Source organism: Schistocerca cancellata, chromosome 4 (assembly GCF_023864275.1).
Source record: "Schistocerca cancellata isolate TAMUIC-IGC-003103 chromosome 4, iqSchCanc2.1, whole genome shotgun sequence".
Lineage (NCBI taxonomy): Eukaryota > Metazoa > Arthropoda > Insecta > Orthoptera > Acrididae > Schistocerca > Schistocerca cancellata.
Genome location: NC_064629.1, coordinates 181,113,581 through 181,134,015, shown reverse-complemented (window position 1 = coordinate 181,134,015; position 20,435 = coordinate 181,113,581). Strand labels below are relative to the sequence as shown.

Sequence of the window (20,435 nt, the reverse complement as noted above, 5' to 3'; positions counted from 1 at the left end):
ACACACACACACACACACACACACACACACACACACGGACTTCTATGTCTTGTAGACACATACAGAGATACACGGCTTATGATTGTTCCTTCGAAGGCCTGTCGAAGACTCATCACTATCATCGCCAGTGAAAAGAAAATTCTCACGTTGCTTTTAGTGAGAATCTTCACGATTTATTTGCAAAACTGAACCTTGGACAAAAAACTTATATGAAAATAGCAACACAAAACTATAGCAGAAGAACTGTGACTCAGTGCATTAACACATCAAGAGCACTATGGTATCTGTCACCACAACTTAAAATGCGTGAACACAAAGGGATTAGCAGTGTGGTGGCACATGTAAACACAACCAAAGCACCTGGAGGAAGGGGCAGTGAGCGTGCATTACCGTACCTATAGCACTTCAAGTAGAGATTTCGTTGTATCATCACAGTGTTCAGTAAAGACACTTTTTATGGGACTGAAAAGATGAAATGAGTATTTCTGTATGGATAAATTTATTTTTAATAGGATTATATAATTTCAGTAAATTTTCTGAGCACTTTTTAATTTACAAAACACTATAGAATCACAGTTGGAATATTTCATTTAATACACATACACTACTACTTTTTTTTTTTTTTTTTTAAAAAAAAAAAGAAGACTATTTTACAAACACAACAAGAACAACAGCAACAACAATGATGACGACAACAACAACTGCTAACTGGAGATAAAATTAATTTCTGATTGCAGAAAGTCCAGGAGGGGATAACAACAATGTAGAAAGGATGAGATTGCTACTTAACACATAAAGGAAGTATTGAACTGCAGACAGGTACAATAAAAAGAATACTAGAAATATATAAGCTTCCTGAGAATGTCCTTCCTCAGAAATAGTGCTTACCCACAACAACAACAACAACAACTTACACACACTTGGTAAAATGTACCCTGCTCCCACAGCAGTACACACATACACCTCTATCACGCCAATGTGCCTACAAGCCCTTTCTTATGTTGTACTTCTGCCCCCTTCAGCACAGCTTCCTGATGCTGCACCTAGCAGCCGTATCCCGTCCCTAACATGCCCCTGCACATCCACAAAGGCAGCACTACCATCTTTCCTCCCTCACCCCTATTCTGCTATCCAGTGCACATCCAATTACATAACTCCTCCTTACCTGTACCACCCAATCCAGTGCACTGCTGCTCACATCAGATGCAGTCACAATTGGACCTTAGCACCTGGAGACAGTGGCCGTGTGTGTGTGTGTGTGTGTGTGTGTGTGTGTGTGTGTGTGTGTGTGTGTGTGTGTGTGTGTGCGCGCTTCTGAGCATGGATTTTGTCCACCAACTTAAATATTTACAGTATTATTTTTCGCTGTGCCTGTCTGTGACTCAGTGCCACCTTAATGTGGGGAGTAACAATCTGCCCTTTCCACACTACTGCTAATTACTTATTGCGTTACAAAATAAAAAATTTGTTTTCATTTTCAGTTTTTTCATTGAAATGTTATTGAAATGTTATGTAGTATTGTCTCAATTAAAAATATTTTGAACATTTCTTTGTCTTAAACCTCTAAAATACAATAACCTTATTCAAAGATATACAACAATAGAACAATGTTAACATTTAAAATAACTCTGAGCTTTCATAACATGACAAACAACCAAATATTCCTCACAGCCAGGCAAATAATGCTACAGTGAACTCTAAGAATTTATAAATTGAAAGCCAAAGTTTTACACAAGTTTACTGTAACAAATAACAAGGTTTAGGAGTCATGGGGATGCGTTTCAACAAAAGGAACTTCCTGTAGCCATATCTGTTGCATCTGGCTCCGTGTATCCTCTCTCGGCAGTTGCAGTGGCTGTAAAATAGAAAGCATAATTTAGCTTCCAGTTATTAGTACCGGTGTAAAAGAATAATACCCCAAAGAAAAATGTTTCCAAAAAGAGTGCTGTATTCCCATTTCAGAATCTTTAAGTGCACCATTATGTTTTTAATAAGTTCTCAAATACTGGTAGCTTTCTACCACCTGCCTCTGGACTACCAATTTTTCTATTTTTATTTGTCCACAGTATGTTTCTAGTTCTGTTAAAAGATGACTGCATTTTCAATGATAGTGTTCTCCCTTTCTTTCTAGTATGAACACTGGTTCTATTCCATAATAACAACTTACAACAAAAACTCTTTTTCTTAATTATCATATTTACCCGAGTATAAGATGCCCCCCCCCCCCGCCCCCTCCCCCCTTTTTTAAGAGGTTCCTTCAGGAAATTTTATTTTTAACATATTGCTGCTAATCAAAATTAAAAAAGGGCTTTGCTGATATAAAGCGTCTGCCTAAAAAAGTGAAAATTACACGTATTCTAAAATTACGCCATTTATTGTCTACATTTGGACAAGGGGGAAATGAACAATTTATCTGACGTACAAAAGGGCACGATCATCAGCTTTTGGGCCAAGGCCAGAAGCATTTTTGAAACAGCTAGATTTGTAAACTGTTCTTCTGCTGCCATGGCTAAAGTATACTGTGCATGGTAAAACAGTGCTATCCAAAACCAGGCCATAGATGACTGGGGAGAACGGTGGCTGTGGAGATGTGTACAGGCGAACAGACATGCAACTGTTAAGCAACTGACCACCCAGAGGAACAACAGGTTATTAACAGTGTTTCCTCAATGACCGTACAGCAAATGTAACCAGCAGGACAGTTCACCGTGTTACACAACTGCATGGTTCAAAGAGTACAAGGATGAGCTTACCGTAACACCCTGAGCACCAAACAAAAAAATGGTTCTGAGCACTATGGGACTTAACATCTTAGGTCATCAGTCCCCTAGAACTTAGAACTAATTAAACCTAACTAACCTAAGGACATCACACACACCCATGCCCGAGGCAGGATTCGAACCTGCGACCGTAGCAGTCCCGTGGTTCCGGACTGCAGCGCCTAGAACTGCACGACCACCGCGGCCGGCAGCACCAAACACTCCAGATTTAAATCCAACTGAAAATCTATGGGACCACCTTGATTGGACTGTATGTGTCACAGATCCTCAACAGAGAAACCTAGCGCAGCTGGTCACGTTTCTGGAGATGGCATGGCTCCACATCCATATCAGTACCTTCCAGAACTGCACTGACTTTCTTACAACAGGTTTCACAGTTGTCCGTGTTGTGAAAGATGGTTATTCAGGATTCTGACAGATGGTCACATTAATATGGCTGGATATATTTTCATAAAATTGATGTTACACTGGAGGTAATTGCTAAGTATTATTATTTTGTGACACCTTTCTAAAAAAGAGAGAGAGAGAGAGAGAGAGAACAGTAATGCATTGTTAAAAAAAAGAACAATGTATATGCAGCACAAGAAGGTTAGAACAGAGTCTAACCTCATTGATGCAGCATCATGGAGCTCATCCTCTCAAAATCTTTGACCTGTGCAGCGCAGGCGCAACAGTGGCCAGCCTATAATTACATGATGGATAATTAACAGCCAGTTACTGCATTTGCTAGTCTCACATGAAGGAAAAAGAATCCTTGCAAAAGAAAGAACTAAAATATTAAATAGTAGAACATCAAAACAAATCGTTGTCATACCAGACACTGCCTTTGACTGCATCAGTGACAGGAATACAAATGCTAGTGTTAACAATTTTTTGAGACTACACGACCTTCTCGAATTCTTCAAACTAAATCTTCACATGATCTCAACAATCAAAGCTTGATTTGTCAATGCAAGATGAATTCTATACTAATCTACCACACCACATAAAAACGTTGACCTCAGCATTAGTAGTTTAATCTGCAAACATCAAGACCACTCCCATATTTTTCGAATGATGAATTTGGCAAAAGAACCTTGTCTTATTTAATTGGGTAAATATGGTAACAGTATTTGGTGCATTAATTTTTGTGTTATACATTACTGATATGTCACCTGTTCTGTCCCACTGCAAGAACCATTAACACACTGACGAACTTCAAGCACAGTTAATTCCAAGATCAATGAACCTCGGATCAGTCGCCTGGCATTTCAACACAAACATACTTCCCTTATCATGATGGCCACAGAATGTAAGTCTGAAATTCAATTAACCTAAAACTGAAGAAATTGTACTTCCTCTTGTCCTTTAGTTCTGAAAATATTTTGAAACCTTACTCACGAACAGTTCACAATTACCTTTTTGTGCTAGGCAAATCAGAAACTTTCTTGCTCTGGCAGTTAGACTGCATTGGTATCAACAAAATTTGGTTTTTGCATGGAAACTAGCTGCATAATAAGTAGTACATGAAGAGGCAATTCAATTTAAGGTTACAGTTTTGTTTGTAAAGCTTTTAAACTAGTAGCTCTCCATTCAAATCAATAAATTTTAATAACACTCTTAAAAAAACCTTAACATGTGACCAAAGCCAAAAAAAGTATTAAATTTCATAACACAGCTACAGACATCAATCCCAACTGCCTTGCAACATGGCAAAGTTCATATAAATCTTTATTTTGAGGGAATATTTTTGAGTTGGATGAAAAGGTTGGCAAATGTATTTTGCAGATGTTTCAGAATCACAATTCAGTGATGGATCTAATCACTGGAAAAAAATCAAAATGGTTCAAATGGCTCTGAGCACTATGCGACTTAACTTCTGAGGTCATCAGTCGCCTAGAACTTAGAACTAATTAAACCTAACTAACCTAACAACATCACACACATCCATGTCCGAGGCAGGATTCGAACCTGCGACCGGAGTAATCACTGGAAAAAACATGGGACAAAATTGCATTAAGTTGAAAGAGGACTATATAGGTGCATTTTCACTTAAAATAGTCTTTTTCACTTCAAACATAAGCTATTTTCCTCTCTACTATATACACCATCATGACCACCACCACCACTTTTGACATTGGTATGCAAAACTTATAAATGAAAGTAACTTTTGTGTGATGTGTCAGTGCCAAGTAATATAGCTTGATGGCACTTGGTCTATATATACACATAGAAAGAACTGGTGCAGTAAAGTACAGAAGGCAACCGAAGGAAATATGCAATGAGATGAACAGGCGGCATTTTTATTCAAAGACAATAATTAAACTAAAGTCGCAGTGATTCCTGATGGCCCCTGCACAATACAAAAGGCAGGACACAATTCTTAATATGGTGTGTGATAACCATAGATGGCAGCGCACACTCTGCAATGTGCTCCCATGCTGGTCACAAGGTTGGTAAGGAGTTCTTGTGGTAGGGTGTTCCATTCCTCCACCAGCATGGCTGACAACTCTTGGATGGTCATTGGGCTTCAATACATCTCCCTATGTGTCCCACACGTGCTCGATGGGATTTAAGGAGGGGGAGTGAGCAGGCAAGTCCATTCATTGAATATAGTCTTGTTCAAAGAGTTCCTCCACCTGTGCTCTTTGATGAGGTCACTCATTGTCATCCAATGAAATGAAGTCGGGACTAAATGCAACCTGGAAAAGATGCACGTTGGGACGGAGGGACGGAGTACAGTACCACAATAATGTTTATCCGTGTATTGTGTACAAAGAATTGGAGGCCAGTATGCCTATGCAACATTTGCCTCTTCACACCATATCATCTGCACCACCAAAATGATCATGTCTGACAATATTCCCAGGTGCATTACATAGAGATATGTGGGAACATGTAATGCATCCAGGAACACTGTCAAACATGACCATTTTCGTGCTTGAGTCATCGTCATGTGGAGAGGAATAATGTTGCATTGGTGTACAGTCCTCCAAATATTTCAACACGTTACAATCATTGGGCAATGTTGTTATGACACTGTACTCCTTCCCCACACGTGTATTTCAGAAGTACATTTGGCCCCGATTTCATTTTTGTGGAGGACATTGTGCACAAGCATTGAACAGTAGAGGTGGAGGAAGTCTTAGAATGATAGGATAATTGGTGAATGGACTGGCTTGCTTGTTCCCCTTATTTAAATCCCATCAAGCATGAACTTTATAGCAACTACTGTCCGAGACAAAAGCACGATATCATTCATCTCACTCCATATTTCTTTCAGTTCCCTACTGTACTACACTGTAGCAGTTCTTTCTATGTATGGTTCAAGTTTCATTGAGCTATGTTACTTGGCAGTGACACCCAGTGAGGTGACACAGTGGTTAGAACACTGGACTACCATTTGTGAGGACGATGGTTCAAACCCGAGTCTGGCCATCCAGATTTAGGTTTTCTGTGATTTTCCTAAATCACTCCAGGCAAATACCAGGATGGATTCTTCCCCATCCTTGACACAATCCAAGCTTGTGCTCCATCTTTAATGACCTAGATGTCGACGGGACATCAAAACCAACCAACCTTCCTTCCTTCCTTCCTTCTTACTTGGCAGTGTCAAACAAGCGATAGTTATTTTTGTAACAAGCGATAGTTATTTTTGTCCATACATTTTGCACACCAGTGTATATAATTTAATTATAGCTACTGTCCTAACTGTTTCTCCATTGACTCTCAAGAATATATGGCAATTGATAAATCCAATTATTTGACTTTTGTATTCAACAGGAAATGGCCATTTTGAGGTTGTATTTACTGATAGTTTTACCCTTTTAATAAAAAGTGTTTCCTCAAAATATCACATTAAAGTGCTACTGCTGTTAGGACACGTATCCATGAGAATTGTACTGGAGCTTTAATTCCTTATTTGAAACCCTTGCTGGTTCGCAAATCATTTCATTGTTGGACTTCAGCTGTGACACTGATTTCCCAGTTGGGATTAGGCTTTCTTTACATAAAATATGTGGTTTTCATAACGTTCTAGCAATGATACTGAAAACAACTTTCTTTCACAATGTGACAGACACCTGTTCATCTAAATAATAGTATGCCTTTTGTTAGTGAATGCCAGCAACATATTTATTATGCCTGGTATTTTAATGAAAGGCAACTGAGAACAGTTTTTTTTACTTAGAATGAAGCATAGGAGATGTACTAGTAAGCAAGAATGACTGACTGATTTATTGCACACGAATCCACAGAGAAGCACAAGTTTTCTTAAATTCTTTACCTGACCTACAGTACATGTAGACAGATGACCACAAGGCAAGTATTTTCTATTTCTTCTCATTGCACCTGTAAGGTATGTGTTAAAAGAATGATGCTTTTCTGTTGTTGGGCTAGATATGAAGAGATGAAATGATTTAAAAAAAAAATGTTGTAATGTTTGTGGAACTTTCATAATAACTACATAGTCTACTTCATGGCACATATTATTGTTTATTAGGAAGGTATTGGTTTAGCGGTGAGGCTACTTTCAACCAAACAAAGAGTTTTGTCAACACACAGATGTTGGTGTACAGTGTCGTGATGGAGGAAAAACGTGGTTCGCAGTATTCACAAAAACCTGAAATTTAGCTGTGGGGTCGTTTGTTCAGTAATGTGTGTAATTTTGAATATAATGTAGAATGTAAAAATTAAGAGCAGTAACTGGAACATTAGCAAACATCACAGTGTGACCAGGTTTACATTAGATGACCAAAACCTGATTTTTTTAAATGAAGAATATATAACACACTGGAAAATCGATTGGGCGTGGCATTTGCTGGAATCTACACAGAATCTGGTGAGTCTGCATAAACGAAGCTTGGAGGCTGTGGATTGTTTGCTGTGTCACCTACTCCTACTCCTTGTGTTCCTACTAACACAACCTTGCTGTGAGTCACTTCAAATTTTGGCCCTTCACCACTCGCTGGTGCTTAACGGTCACTCGATGAATGAAATCAGGAGTTTTCTCCACCACTGGATATCTGATACTTGAAATCACTTTCAGCAAATTCATCCTCACTTGCATTAATATTCATATGTTTGAGCAGTCAAAATTTTGCAGTCAAAATTTTACACCAAGAGTCAAAAGCAAGATTTTTATGTAATACCCTTAATAATTCTCATTTGTTATGGTACAGAAGTACCAAAATCTTTCTTTGCCTTCAGAGTGGTTACAACATCTGTAAATGGCATCATGTTAAGATCATGACTAGCACTTTTTACCAAAAACCTAGGTCACACTTATTGGCACTACAACGATTAACTTATTATTACTGCATCCAAAACAACATTTATGAATGCGGCAATGCTGCATATGCTTTCTTTTACCCACAAGTACTTCACTTACCACACCATTGTCACATCCTTGAAGTGGCCTGAATTACTATCAGGTAGCTGACTTTTCTTAATGTATGGTGCCTCCTGTTAGTTCTACACAAAATGTTACATGACAAACTTTGTTTTAGTGATAAAATTGCCACTGTTAAGGCTACCTATATATCAGCTACTGTAAGTTGCGTACATTCTTCAGTGATCTTGAATCTGTTCCCATAATGTTTCAGTAATTATGAAACACCATGTGTCTTGATCCAATCCACAAGGTGTGTGTGTGTGTGTGTGTGTGTGTGTGTGTGTGTGTGTGTGTGTGGAGGGGGGGTAGGGCACCTAAGTGTGTTTGGAGGAGAGGAGGGGGAAGGGGAAGTGGGGAGGGGGAATCAGGGAAGGGGGGAGATGGGGAAGGGGAGGGGAGGGAGGGAAGGGGAGGGGAGGGAGGGAAGGGGGAGATAGGGAGGGGAAGAGGGAGACGGGGTGGGGGAGTGAGAGAGGGGTGGGGGAGTAAGAGGGGCGGGGGAGTGTGAGAGAGGGGCGGGGGAGTGTGAGAGAGGGGCGGGGGAGTGTGAGAGGGGGGCGGGGGAGTGTGAGAGAGGGGGAAGGGGTGAGAGAGAGAGAGAGAGAGAGAGAGAGAGAGAGAGAGAGAGAGAGAGAGAGAGAGGGGGGGGGCAGAGAGAGAGAGGGGGGCAGAGAGAGAGAGGGGGGAGGGGGCAGAGAGAGGGGCAGGGGGAGAGGGGAGGGAGGGAGGGAGAGAGAAAGAAAGGGAGGGTCGGAGTGAGAGCACCAGTAATTATGTAGGTACCATCTCCTTACAGCTACATCATCTGCTTTCAGTTCAACAAAATATACAAAAAGGGTTTTCGATAGCTCTATATATTCACAATTGTGAATGATTTTCAAAATTTCAATGTACAGTAATTAAAGCATTACATATATATCATATTAACAGCCCTCCATTTATGATACAATGTTTTAGTTAAATTTCTCTGCATAAATAGTATAAAGATTTTACCTTTAATATATATGAATAAACTCCGGGCTTCAGTTTTTCAGCTGCAGCCAGAACAATGCGGAAGTCACTGTCTTCAAGATTTAAGCACTTCATCAAAAAGTGACGATGGGGTGGAGAACCAAACACAGAAGATGAAACTATTTCAGCATATCTGTGAATTAAAATATAACAATAATTCTTCCTGGTCCTCCTGGGTACTGATGAATGACAAAAAAAAGACAACACAAGTTTTATTTATTTATTTTTTTAATTTTCTACATCATAAAGCTGCCAACATGTACAGGTGAGCATCAAAAGAATGGGAAACACTATGAGATTACTGTTGGCTTCTCATTACCTACAAGAGTAAGTGCAAATAAAATGCAAGCAAAGATGTAAACAAACACAACAAGGAAGACTGAAAGATGTTACAACAGAATTTTGTTTGCTACCATCTTGCATCACTAAAAATGAAAGTAAACAAACAACTGGAACACCAAGTTGGGGTTAAAAATGAAAGTAGTATCTTGTGCACAGTGTAGACACACAGTTGTGAAACTTGTTACCATTTACTGATGAAGAACCAGCATTGCAAAAAATGTACATGGACAGATATGCTTAAACTGTTATGAGCAATATCAGAATATTTTTCTTTCTGCAGCTTATTTCAAATGCAAATATACAGCTGTGAAAGACACACATTATCTCAATCAACATAATACAACAAACATTACACAAATTGGAGTTACCATCTTTCACGATACAAATAATTTATTTAAGATGCTCTGCAGATGGGTTTCTTCAGATTAAGATCAGTTGAATTCGGTAGCCTCACGATGTGAATTCACTACCATTCTCCTAAACTACAGAAGTACGATTTTGGATGTATGAAATGGACAGTTTCCCTGATGGAAAATGTCATCACCATCAGGGAAGACGTTGAGCATGAAGGGATACAACTGGTCCACAATAATGTTGGCATAGTTCACAGCTATCACAATAGCTCCCCCACCGGCCCACATCCACGCCACGGTGCACATTTTGAGCAATTGTTTGCCCAGATGATGACATATATGAACACAACCATAGATCTGTTGTAACAAGAAACATGATTTGTACAACCAGGCGACATGTTCCAAGGGTGTCACCTGTTTTGGAGCCACATGTCAACTGAGTGCCCCGGATGGCATATTCTGAAACACTTGTGCCTGCACCGGCGCTATACTCCATCTCCAAATTTGGAACAGACTGCCACCTATCTCACTTTACAGAGTAGGCAAGCCTCTGACAACCACTTCCCGTAAATAGGCATGGACATACGAGATCTCATCGCATTATGGCTTCACCATCCTTCAACCACTTTCCACAGATGCACAGGAAAGTAGCATGTGAGCCGGCAAACACCTTTACCAGTTACAAGATCCTTGTTCTTATGTGCTGGATCAAAACAAATCTGTCAAAGTCACTTACGTTAGGGGATTTCCCCATTTGTGTGGTAGCATGTATTGTCACTAGAACAATCGAATATCCCTATTCTCTATGATACCTCCCCCTTCACATTTTGTCTTCCCTCATCCTTTCTACAGGTGGGATTTTCTCATCCTGGGGTGTTAGGGTGACCTGAATTCCCTCTTTAGCCTTCCCCAGCCTATCCCTCTTCCCACCCTGGTGGAGGAACCATTAGGTCCAGAAGCTAGGTAGTGTGTTCCAGCGCCACACACACTTCACTTTCTGAAGGTCCATTTTGGCCAGCAATACTGTCACATAATATGTTAGTTTGCTCTATCAAATTTGCCTTTGATAAAATTTTTGAGATGTCTGATAAAACCAAAACTATTGATATGCTACATGTAACTGTGACGAGAAGGCAAAGCTCTACTGTACAACTCCCCACGTATGCCTCAGAAACAATCGATTCTTCCATCTTAGTTAGCTATGTCTTCCACAGATCACTCGAATGATTCTTTCATCCAAATAATTTGGAATGAGCCAATTTACATGAGATGTACACATGATTACTGTGAACATTAATGAACACAATGATTTTGTTGTGACTCGCCAATCATTCAAAGTGCCGCCACGCAATTACGCGCGTCGTCTACATGCGGCGCTGTCTGCCAGCCATGCAGCAGCCGCGCCACCTAAGTGGCCAGCCAGCCAGCGGCCGCTAGATTTGGACTCAGTGCTCATTCGAATGTTACGGTGTTCACATGTCTTGCTTTGTCTACTCGCTCAGTGACTGATATGTGTTGTATCGTTTCAAAATATATGTGTTCAACTTGCCATTATAACAATTGGCGACGAGGATGGGACTTTTCCTTTTCATCGTTGACCCACAGGTTTCCATGGCTACTGTCAAGCAACTATTGCAAGGTCTCATTGAATAGCAAACGCTTCTCACATCGGCGATTCGCGAATTCGTCGCGACATCAAATGCGTGGCATTTCTCGTCGTCGTCTATACCTCCTTTTCCTCCTTACAATGAGAAGGCGGAAGGCTGGTCTGATTACGAAAAACATCTTCGACAGCACTTCTTGGCCTTTCATGTAACGGACGAACAACCATGTAAGTCTCTGTTCCTTTCATGGATTTCACCTCAAATGTATTGGTTGTTGTCGCAATTGGCTCCTTTGAAGGATCCTGCGTCTTTGTCCTTTGCTGAAATGTGCTCACTTCTGTCTGTCTATTTTCAAAAGCAAACACATGTGGTAGCCTCTCGTGTTGCCTTTTATCGTTGTCAAAAACAACCGCATCAATCCTATCACACTTGGGCTGCTGAACTTCAAGGCCTCAGTCGAAAGTGTCAATTTGTTACTGACGTTCACAAAGAATCCTATGCCGATTCCATGGTACGGGGATGCTATTATCCGGTCGGCGCCCGACAAAGAAGTTCGGCAACATGCCCTTCAGTTGTCAAATCTGATTCTAGATGAAGTCCTATCCATCGCGCGGTCTTTTGAAATTTCTCGCGCCGCTGGGGTGCAAATAGAAGCATGGGGTGACGTCGGGGAAATACAACCCCGTGCGCTGTTGACGGCGCGTGCGGTGCGTCCCCGCCGGCCGATGTGGCCGCAGTACGCTCCCACGCGCAGCCTCGGCCTACACGTAAACAACCCTCTAAGAAACTGCAGCAAAACCCACGGCAACTTCCTTCATGTCCGCGGTGTTTTACGAAACATTCACGGAAGGACTGTCCCCAACGTTGGGCTGTGTGTCACAATTGCAAAAAGAAGGGTCATGTGTCTGCCGTTTGCAAATCCGACCACATACATGATGTTCATGACCGTGACGATGATTCTGCTTCTGTGTTGTCTGTCAATTGCACTTCTTCCCTTTCAGGGAAGTTATTCCTCACTGTCCAAATCCTTGGTCGACATGTTCGCATGCAGGTGGATACCAGTTCTGCTGCCACTATAATTAATTCTCAGACATATCTGCAGTTGGGTTCTCCACTCCTATCACCTGTCACTCTGCAATTACAGACGTACAATAAGTGGAAGATTTCTCTCTTGGGACAATTTAATGCTGAGGTATCTTACAAATCCGTCGTTCGCACTGTTCCCATATTTGTGGTCGACCAGAGTAACGCAGAGAATCTTTTTGGTTTCAATGCCTTTCGCTTTTTTGGGTTCTCCATAGATGACTCTGTCAATATCGTCTCTGATGCTATTCCTTATGCTCAATTGGATTCCTTGTCGACGACATTTTCGTCCCTCTTTTCTCCTGGGTTAGGCCGTGCGAACGACTTTGAAGCTCATATCACGTTCAAACCCACTGCTCTGCCTAAGGTTTTTGGGCTCGGCCCATTCCTGTGGCCCTTCGGGATCGGGATCTTGGCATCTCTCATTACTCACAACGCAGCCCTCCCACCTTCATCTTGGTGCCAGTACAAGAATGGACGCCACCGGGAGACGTGCCCATGCAGGAACCGGATGACCATCACCTGTCAGAGCCGATCTACTCGCCTCCTCCTCCTCCTCCTCCTCCTCCTCCTCCTCCTCCAGACGCCGACACATCGCCCATGTCTCCTGTTATATCAACTGGACTTGCCGCAACGGGCAGATTGATGTACAGAGCCCCAGCCGATTTGACCCCTACGTCTCCTGTCATCTCGATCCGGTATCATCGGGGACACTTCCGTCCATACGGAAAGCCTCCTCCTCGAGACTTTACGGCCAGTCAAACAACACCTATGGATGTTAGCACACTACAGGCCACCTCCATCAAGATCAGTGCAATAATTTCAAAGGGGGGAAAAGTGATGTGACTTGCCGATCATTCAAAGTGCCGCCGCGCAATTACGCGCGTTGTCTACATGCGGCTCTGTCTGCCAGCCATGCAGCAGCCACGCCACCTAAGCGGCCAGCCAACCAGCGGCCGCTAGACTTGGACTCAGTGTTCATTCGAATGTTACAGTGTTCACACGTCTTGCTTTGTCTACTCGCTCAGTGACTGATATGTGTTGTATTGTTTCGAAATATGTGTGTTCAACTCTACGTTATAACAGATTTTTAGCCCTAGTCATGCAAATGCACTTAAAAACTAGTTTTTTTCTTTAACAGGCTACCAGTTTTTCAACAGAAATTCATCTGTGAATGAGTTGTTCAGGGGAAATCAGTTTAGGTTAGATTTAAAACTTGCTCTGTTACCTGAGACGTATATATATATATATATATATATATATATATATAACACTGAATTACTCAGCACAAATTTTTGCATTTTGCCGGTGAAGTTCCCTTTCTCTCACTAATAGACTTCTGTCAGGTTTGGAAAACTAGTGAGAGACACACAAAAGTCCAAGCTTTCACTGTTCGGATAGAATAGATTTGCCTGCCGAGATCCAAAATCTGAATCTGACTCCAGGTGTCGTGAATTACTGCACACTCTTCCTCGAATACTTGGTCTTCAAATTTGTGTAACTTAGTTGTGCAAAATGGTATCAATTATTTCTGGAACAAAGTTTTCACTCTGCGGCAGAGTACACACAGATTTGAAACTTGCTGGCACATTAAAACTGTGTGTTAGCCTGCACTTGGAGGTACACTGGAGAAAGTTCAGAACGTAGAAGATAAGGTACTGTCCGAAGTAAAGCTGCAATGGTGGGTCACACGAGCTACGCTCAGACGGATTGGTCGGCACGGCACTCACCTGCAAAAGACAAGAGGTTCCAGATTCGAGTCCTGGTCCAACATGCAGTTTTAATCTATCAGGAAGTTTTGGTATCACTATTCTTCCTACAATTCTAATCTGTATTCACCATGTGCATTTACATGAATGATTTGATCCTAGTGGCACGTCTTTTGATTCTTTCAACGTTAGCTGTCACTAATACTCAATACCTGCATAAGGCAGACATCTCAAATTCAAATCCCAGTTCAGCACACCATTTTAAACAGCCACGAGGGTTGGGTATCACTTTTCTTCCAACGATACCAATTTCTTTTAACTGAGTGCACTTGCAGAGTAGCGTGTCTCTTGACATTATTTTGATTTTTACTGTCACTAATACTCAATAAAAATGCCAAACACTGGGCTTAGTACTGTAAATACATCACCTGAGTGTATAGTACATGGTTTCCTTTATTGATCTACTACACGTTTCCATCTGCCTTCCCTACTATTGATTTTAAACATTTGCTCCATTTTATACAGCATTACACCAATACAGTTACAAGCACCAGAAGTTAACCACTAATATTGCAACTAGATATGACCCACGTATTTTCCTTCTTTTATTACAGCCATTTGTGTGTTTAGAAAGAGTACAACCATTCTGTACACTAACTAGAAATAATGTAAGTTGTTCTCCATTTTCCTACAACTATCCTGTGAATGATAATTCTTTGAGACAAGAGCATAATCAGCACACGAGCAAAGTACTTATGATATTATCTGATAAGTTTTTATGCTTATTGATAACATTAGTGACCCTATCAATATTTCTTACTGCACAACCAATATTGCTTTTGCATAACATCTGTCACCTGCTATAAATTACAGAGTTCTATCATTCAAACCTCTTGAGCGAGCCACATATTGAGAGAATATTCTGTATGATCATATCTCAGTTAACTATCACCAATGTGATATGATATCAAATGCCTTTCAAAAATGATCTGATTTTGTGCAATAAGGAAACAGTGTCATTTGTATATAAATAAGACAACTGTTAATTTGGTCATTCTCATTTACGTGTTTAGTGGTAAAATGCAGGGGTCATAATTTTAGAGGTCAGAAGTGTATATCTCATGAAGGATGAAATGCTAATTACTTTTTTGCAAGGCAACAACACAAATTGTTTGTGCCTCCACTTAAGGCTGATTTCTTGCTTACTTATTTCCATGAACAATTACTGTTTCATTTGCCCATTCAAAGATTTTCTTTGTAACTTTTGGTTTCTTCTCTGTTATTGTCTTTATCTGTAACTACCTGTGGGATGCAAATATACAGTCACACACTTTAATAGATAGCCACTTCGGAACATTTAGTAAATCAATTGTTTTGTGTACACGTCACCACCTCAAACTCTTCATTAACGATGTGACTGTTTCCGAGCGAGGGAAAAATGATTCTGTGTATGCCTCGATATGAGCCCTTATTTCTCGATCTTATTTTTGTGGTCCTTAAGCGTGATGTACGTTCGCAGGAGCAGAATTTTTCAGCAGTTAGGTTCAAATGCTGGTTCTCTAAATTTTCTTAATAGTGTTTCAAGAATACTGCCCTCCCTGCATGAATTCCCATTTGAGTTCCCAAAGCATCTACCTAACAAGTTTTGTTTGAGTCTACCTGTAACACATCTAGCAGCCCCCCTCTGAATTGCTTTGATGTCTTCCTTCAATCTTCCTTCCCTAAAATTCTCCCAATAAACCGAAGTCAACCACATGCCTTCCCTATGACAGTTTTCACACGCTCGTTCCACTTCATATTGCTTTGCAACGTCACACCCAGATATTTCAATGACTTGACTGTCTCAAGCTGGACACCAGTAATACTGCATCTGAATATTACAGGTTTGTTCTTCCTGCTCACCCCCATTAACTTACATTTTTCCACATTTAGGGCTAGCTGCCATTCACCACACCAACTGAAAATTTTGTCAAAATCATCCTGTATCTTCCTATAGTCACTCAAGTTCAACACCTTGTACACCATGGCATTATCAGCAAATCCTACATTAATGATCATCTTAAGAACAAGTTGAGTGCAGAAGTACATAACAGTAATTTTCTTCTTACTCCATATGCTAACGAAAAAGGTCAGGGAGCAGCTTACAGTGGTATAAAATGGCCTCTGTCACACAACACAGAGGAAGAGAGTCCAGTTACCATTAGTTAGTTAGCTTAATGTTCCACGGATTACTTGCACAATCTATGCACCACATTTAAAACATTACAATAGACATTCTTCCATGGAACAGAAGGAAGTTTCCAAGGAGAAACTTTTTCAGATAGTTTTCAAAATTTTACTAAGGTGTCCATCAAATATTTTGAATGACTGGGTAAGTGACCAAAAATTTTAGTTGCAGCATTATGCAACACTTTTTGTGTTAAAGACAACCTTAGTGTAGAGTAACGGATGCCATTTTTTCTTCTGGTATTGTAATTGTGTACCTCACTGTTCTTTTTGAACTTCAGTGGATTATTTACGACAAACTTCGCGAGGAAATAAATATGATGTGAAGCAGTAGTCAGAAAGCCCAACTCTTTGAAGAGGTGTCTACAAGATGACTGCAGATGAGCAACACGTGTAATTCTTATAGCATGTTTTTGAGCAATGAAGACTTTCTTTGTTACAGAGACTTAGCCCAAAACATTATTCAATATGACATTACTGAATGAAAATATGCAAAATATGTCAACTTACTGATTTATCTCTCCCCAAGATGTGCAATAATTCAATGTGCAAATGTGGTTAAACTAAATTGTTTTAGGAGTTCCAAAACGTGCTGTTTCCGGTTTAAATTCTCATCAATATGGACACCTAAAACTTTTGTTGTGCCCTACTTATTAGTTCCTCACAATGTGTTACATTCATCATTAATGTAGTACTCGTATATGTGCAGTACTGAACATGTTGTGTCTTTTTCAAATTCAGAGTGATTCCATTCACAGAAAACCAGTCAATGAAACTTTTCAGAACATTATTCACCATTTCTTCAGTTGATGTATTTATTCTTGGATTGATTATAATGTTAATGTCACACGAAAATGAACTAATTCTGCTTGTTGTATATTCGACAGAAGATCATATACATGTATGAGGAAACGTGGTAGACCTAAGACTGAGCCTTGGAGAACACCATGCGTGATTTCTCCAGTCAGAAGAAACTTCCCTTATCACACTGGTTGAATTAGAAAGTACAACTTTCTGCATTCTTTTGTTTGGATATGATATTATCCAGCTATACCATCAATCCCATAAAACTTCAGTTTATCTAGGAGAATATTGTGATTCACACAAATGCCTTAGAAAGGTCACAGAGAATACCAACCGGTGCTACTTCGTAATTTAATGCTTGTAAAATTTCGTGAATGAATGTGTAAAAGGCATTCTCAGCAGAGCATCTCTTCTGAAATCCGAACTGTGATTCACTGATGATATTATTGTTGCTCAGGTAGAATACAATTCTAGAATACATCACCATCTCAAAAATTTTGAAAAATGATGCCAGCAGTGAAACAGGTCGATCAGTTACTGACATCTCTCCTATTATGTTTCTTATAGAGGGGTTTAACAAAGGCAAATCTCTCTAGAAATATGCTTTGAGTCACTGAGGTATTACACATTTCAGATAAGACAGGGTTTATTGGCTCTGAGCACTATGGGTCTTAACATCCATGGTCATCAGTCCCCTAGAAGTTAGAACTACTTAAACCTAACTAACCTAAGGATAGCACACTACACCCAGTCGTCACGAGGCAGAGAAAATCCCTGACCCTGCCGGGAATCGAACCCGGGCGCGGGAAGCGAGAACGCTACCGCACGACCACGAGCTGCGACACAGGGTTCATTACATGGGAACGAATCTTTAGCACTCTGCTGGAGACACTATCAAGTCCATATGAGCTTTTATTTTTGAGAGAATGAATAATTTTCTTAATTTCAGGGGTAGAAGTTGGTGATACATTCATATGACTGAATTTTATGAATGTTGCTTTTTTAACATATTGCTGTGGTGTTTCTCTTGAACTGTTTAGCTATGTATTTTCTACTATATTTAACAAATGATTATTACATAAATTTATTAGCCCTGCCTCATCATTTATAGCTCTTCCATTTAATTCAATAGTGATCATATCCTGTTCTTTGGTTAGTTACCCTGTCTCTCATTTCACTACATTCTATATATACAAGTATGTTGTCAGAATTACTTACTTCTCACATTTCACACAGATTTTTTTTTAAACTTTCCTTATTAATTTTGAGTAGTTTTTTAGTGTGCAACTACTGCCGGATCTCTACTTGTTCTTGCCAACTGATACATTTCCCTTTTTCTTTCACAAGATATTTTAATCCCGCTAGTGATCCGTGTTTTTTTTACATGACTGTTTAATGTCCTTTCTGAATAGCTTATGCTTCTGAATAGCTTATGCAGAAAGCTATTTTCAAATAAGAATAAATAGTTATTGCATATTCATACAATATTCAGCTATGTAGAATTTCTCTGTGTGTTGATTCAACCTACCTTAAGCAATGAATCTGACTTAGTAGACAGTGTGCCATTGTGCTGATCTTCTGTACAAATAATGTCACAACTTTAGCCCAATCTGGTGGCTGCAATCTTCTCAAGTCCTTTAACAGTTCTTGAACTAATGATGCACTGTCCTTCACAGGATGCAGTATACTCCTGTAATAAGATATATTACACATCACTGAAGCAGAAAATATATACATTGTGGCAGACAAACTGTACGAGTTGCGAGCTTGATTTCCAAGTACAAAAATTATGGCTGATATGGCATATTACAGTTACTGCAGTTCTGAATTTCTGTATCAGCTATAGAATTTTTGAAACATATTATTTTAGAAATTGATCCTTGAAATAAATCTCTGTACACAACCAATATTTAATAGAAAACATACATTTGAGCATAAAATTATAAATCACTTACACGTAGTTTAGTAACTGCTAAGCAAAAGGTGATTGTTCTGTGAGTTAGCGACAAAAATTTCTCACGCAATTCAGAAGTCATTTTAACATAGCAACACACTTCGTAAATATGAACTATGCCCTTCACATTGTCACTTTAAGAGGAGAGGTATGCAGCTAAGCTACGGACACTATTCTTTGTAAGTAAATTAAGCTGGAATATGGTTTGTTAGATACTATTATACCACTCCATCAGAAATCTACAAAAGACAAATGGATATAGCTTTGTCTAACTTGTGTGGCAGTGAGGAAGTACAACAGATCACAGCTTACTGAACTCCACTTTCAGTCGCTAAGACAGTGGAAACACAGCTATTATTTATAATTGTTCTGTAACTGTTTAAAAGCTTCAATATCGCATAATGATTTCTTTCTTAGTGGTCCCCTCTTTCTGACTCTTTTTTTCCCCTTATTTATCTATAGTCCTTTACAAAAAATTTGCCCAATGACAGGACAATGCAGTGACCACATCCAAGCGGAACGTTAAACATGCCACTCCTCTCATCTTACCACAGAAAAAGTTATTTATTGTTGTCATGTGAGTTTCCAATGATGAACCAAGTGAAGGATACACAACACCCATTCAATGGAAATGTAGACAGACCTTTTGATCCTGAGTGGAGTCGTCGTCATCAGTGTTCTGCTTCTGCTCAAAGGCAGGTTTTCAGATGTAGCCCTCCACACACTCCTGTCATTTGCTACCCTCCTTGTTTCCTCACACTTGTTTCCTGTCCTCATACTACCTACCATTTCGTACCTTCTGCATAATCTTCTTCTTTTGACATCAACCATTTGCTCTGTAGCATCCATCAGTAAATAGTCTCTTCTCATCCATTGTCCAAGTCAATTGTGTTTCCTCCAGCTGATTACCTTTAAAATTTCTCTCTCTTCCCCCACCCTTCTCACCACTACATTCTCACTTTGTCTACCCATTTTATACTTTCCTCCCTCCACCAAATCCAAAGTTTGAGTGCTTCTACTCTTCTTTCTTCCTTTTTCCTCAGTGTCCGTGTCTCAGTTCTATATTATTTCACACTACACATAAAGCTCTTCGCCAGTCTCTTCCTCAGGTCCCTGCCCACACAAGCACGTAGAGGCCCCCTCCTCTTACTAAATGCCTTATTGGTAATCGTTTATTAAATCTCATCCTTATTACATC

General features: G+C 40.0%; 1 protein-coding gene across 3 annotated transcripts in view; it reads right to left on the bottom strand.

The window, feature by feature from the left end:
* Positions 1-621: 621 nt before the first annotated feature.
* LOC126184675 (guanine nucleotide exchange factor C9orf72-like) overlaps positions 622-20,435 on the bottom strand; it is a 108,985-nt gene continuing 89,171 nt past the window's right edge. For 2 of the 3 annotated variants that reach the window (XM_049927162.1, XM_049927161.1), the window contains 3 exons: positions 18,812-18,973; positions 9,145-9,295; positions 622-1,855 (listed from right to left, as the gene is read on the bottom strand). In XM_049927162.1, coding sequence (XP_049783119.1) covers positions 1,760-1,855; positions 9,145-9,295; positions 18,812-18,973 — 409 coding nt within the window. In that variant the 3' untranslated portion in view covers positions 622-1,759. The remainder of the gene's footprint in view (positions 1,856-9,144; positions 9,296-18,811; positions 18,974-20,435) is intronic. The other variant, XR_007536860.1, reaches the window with a different exon arrangement.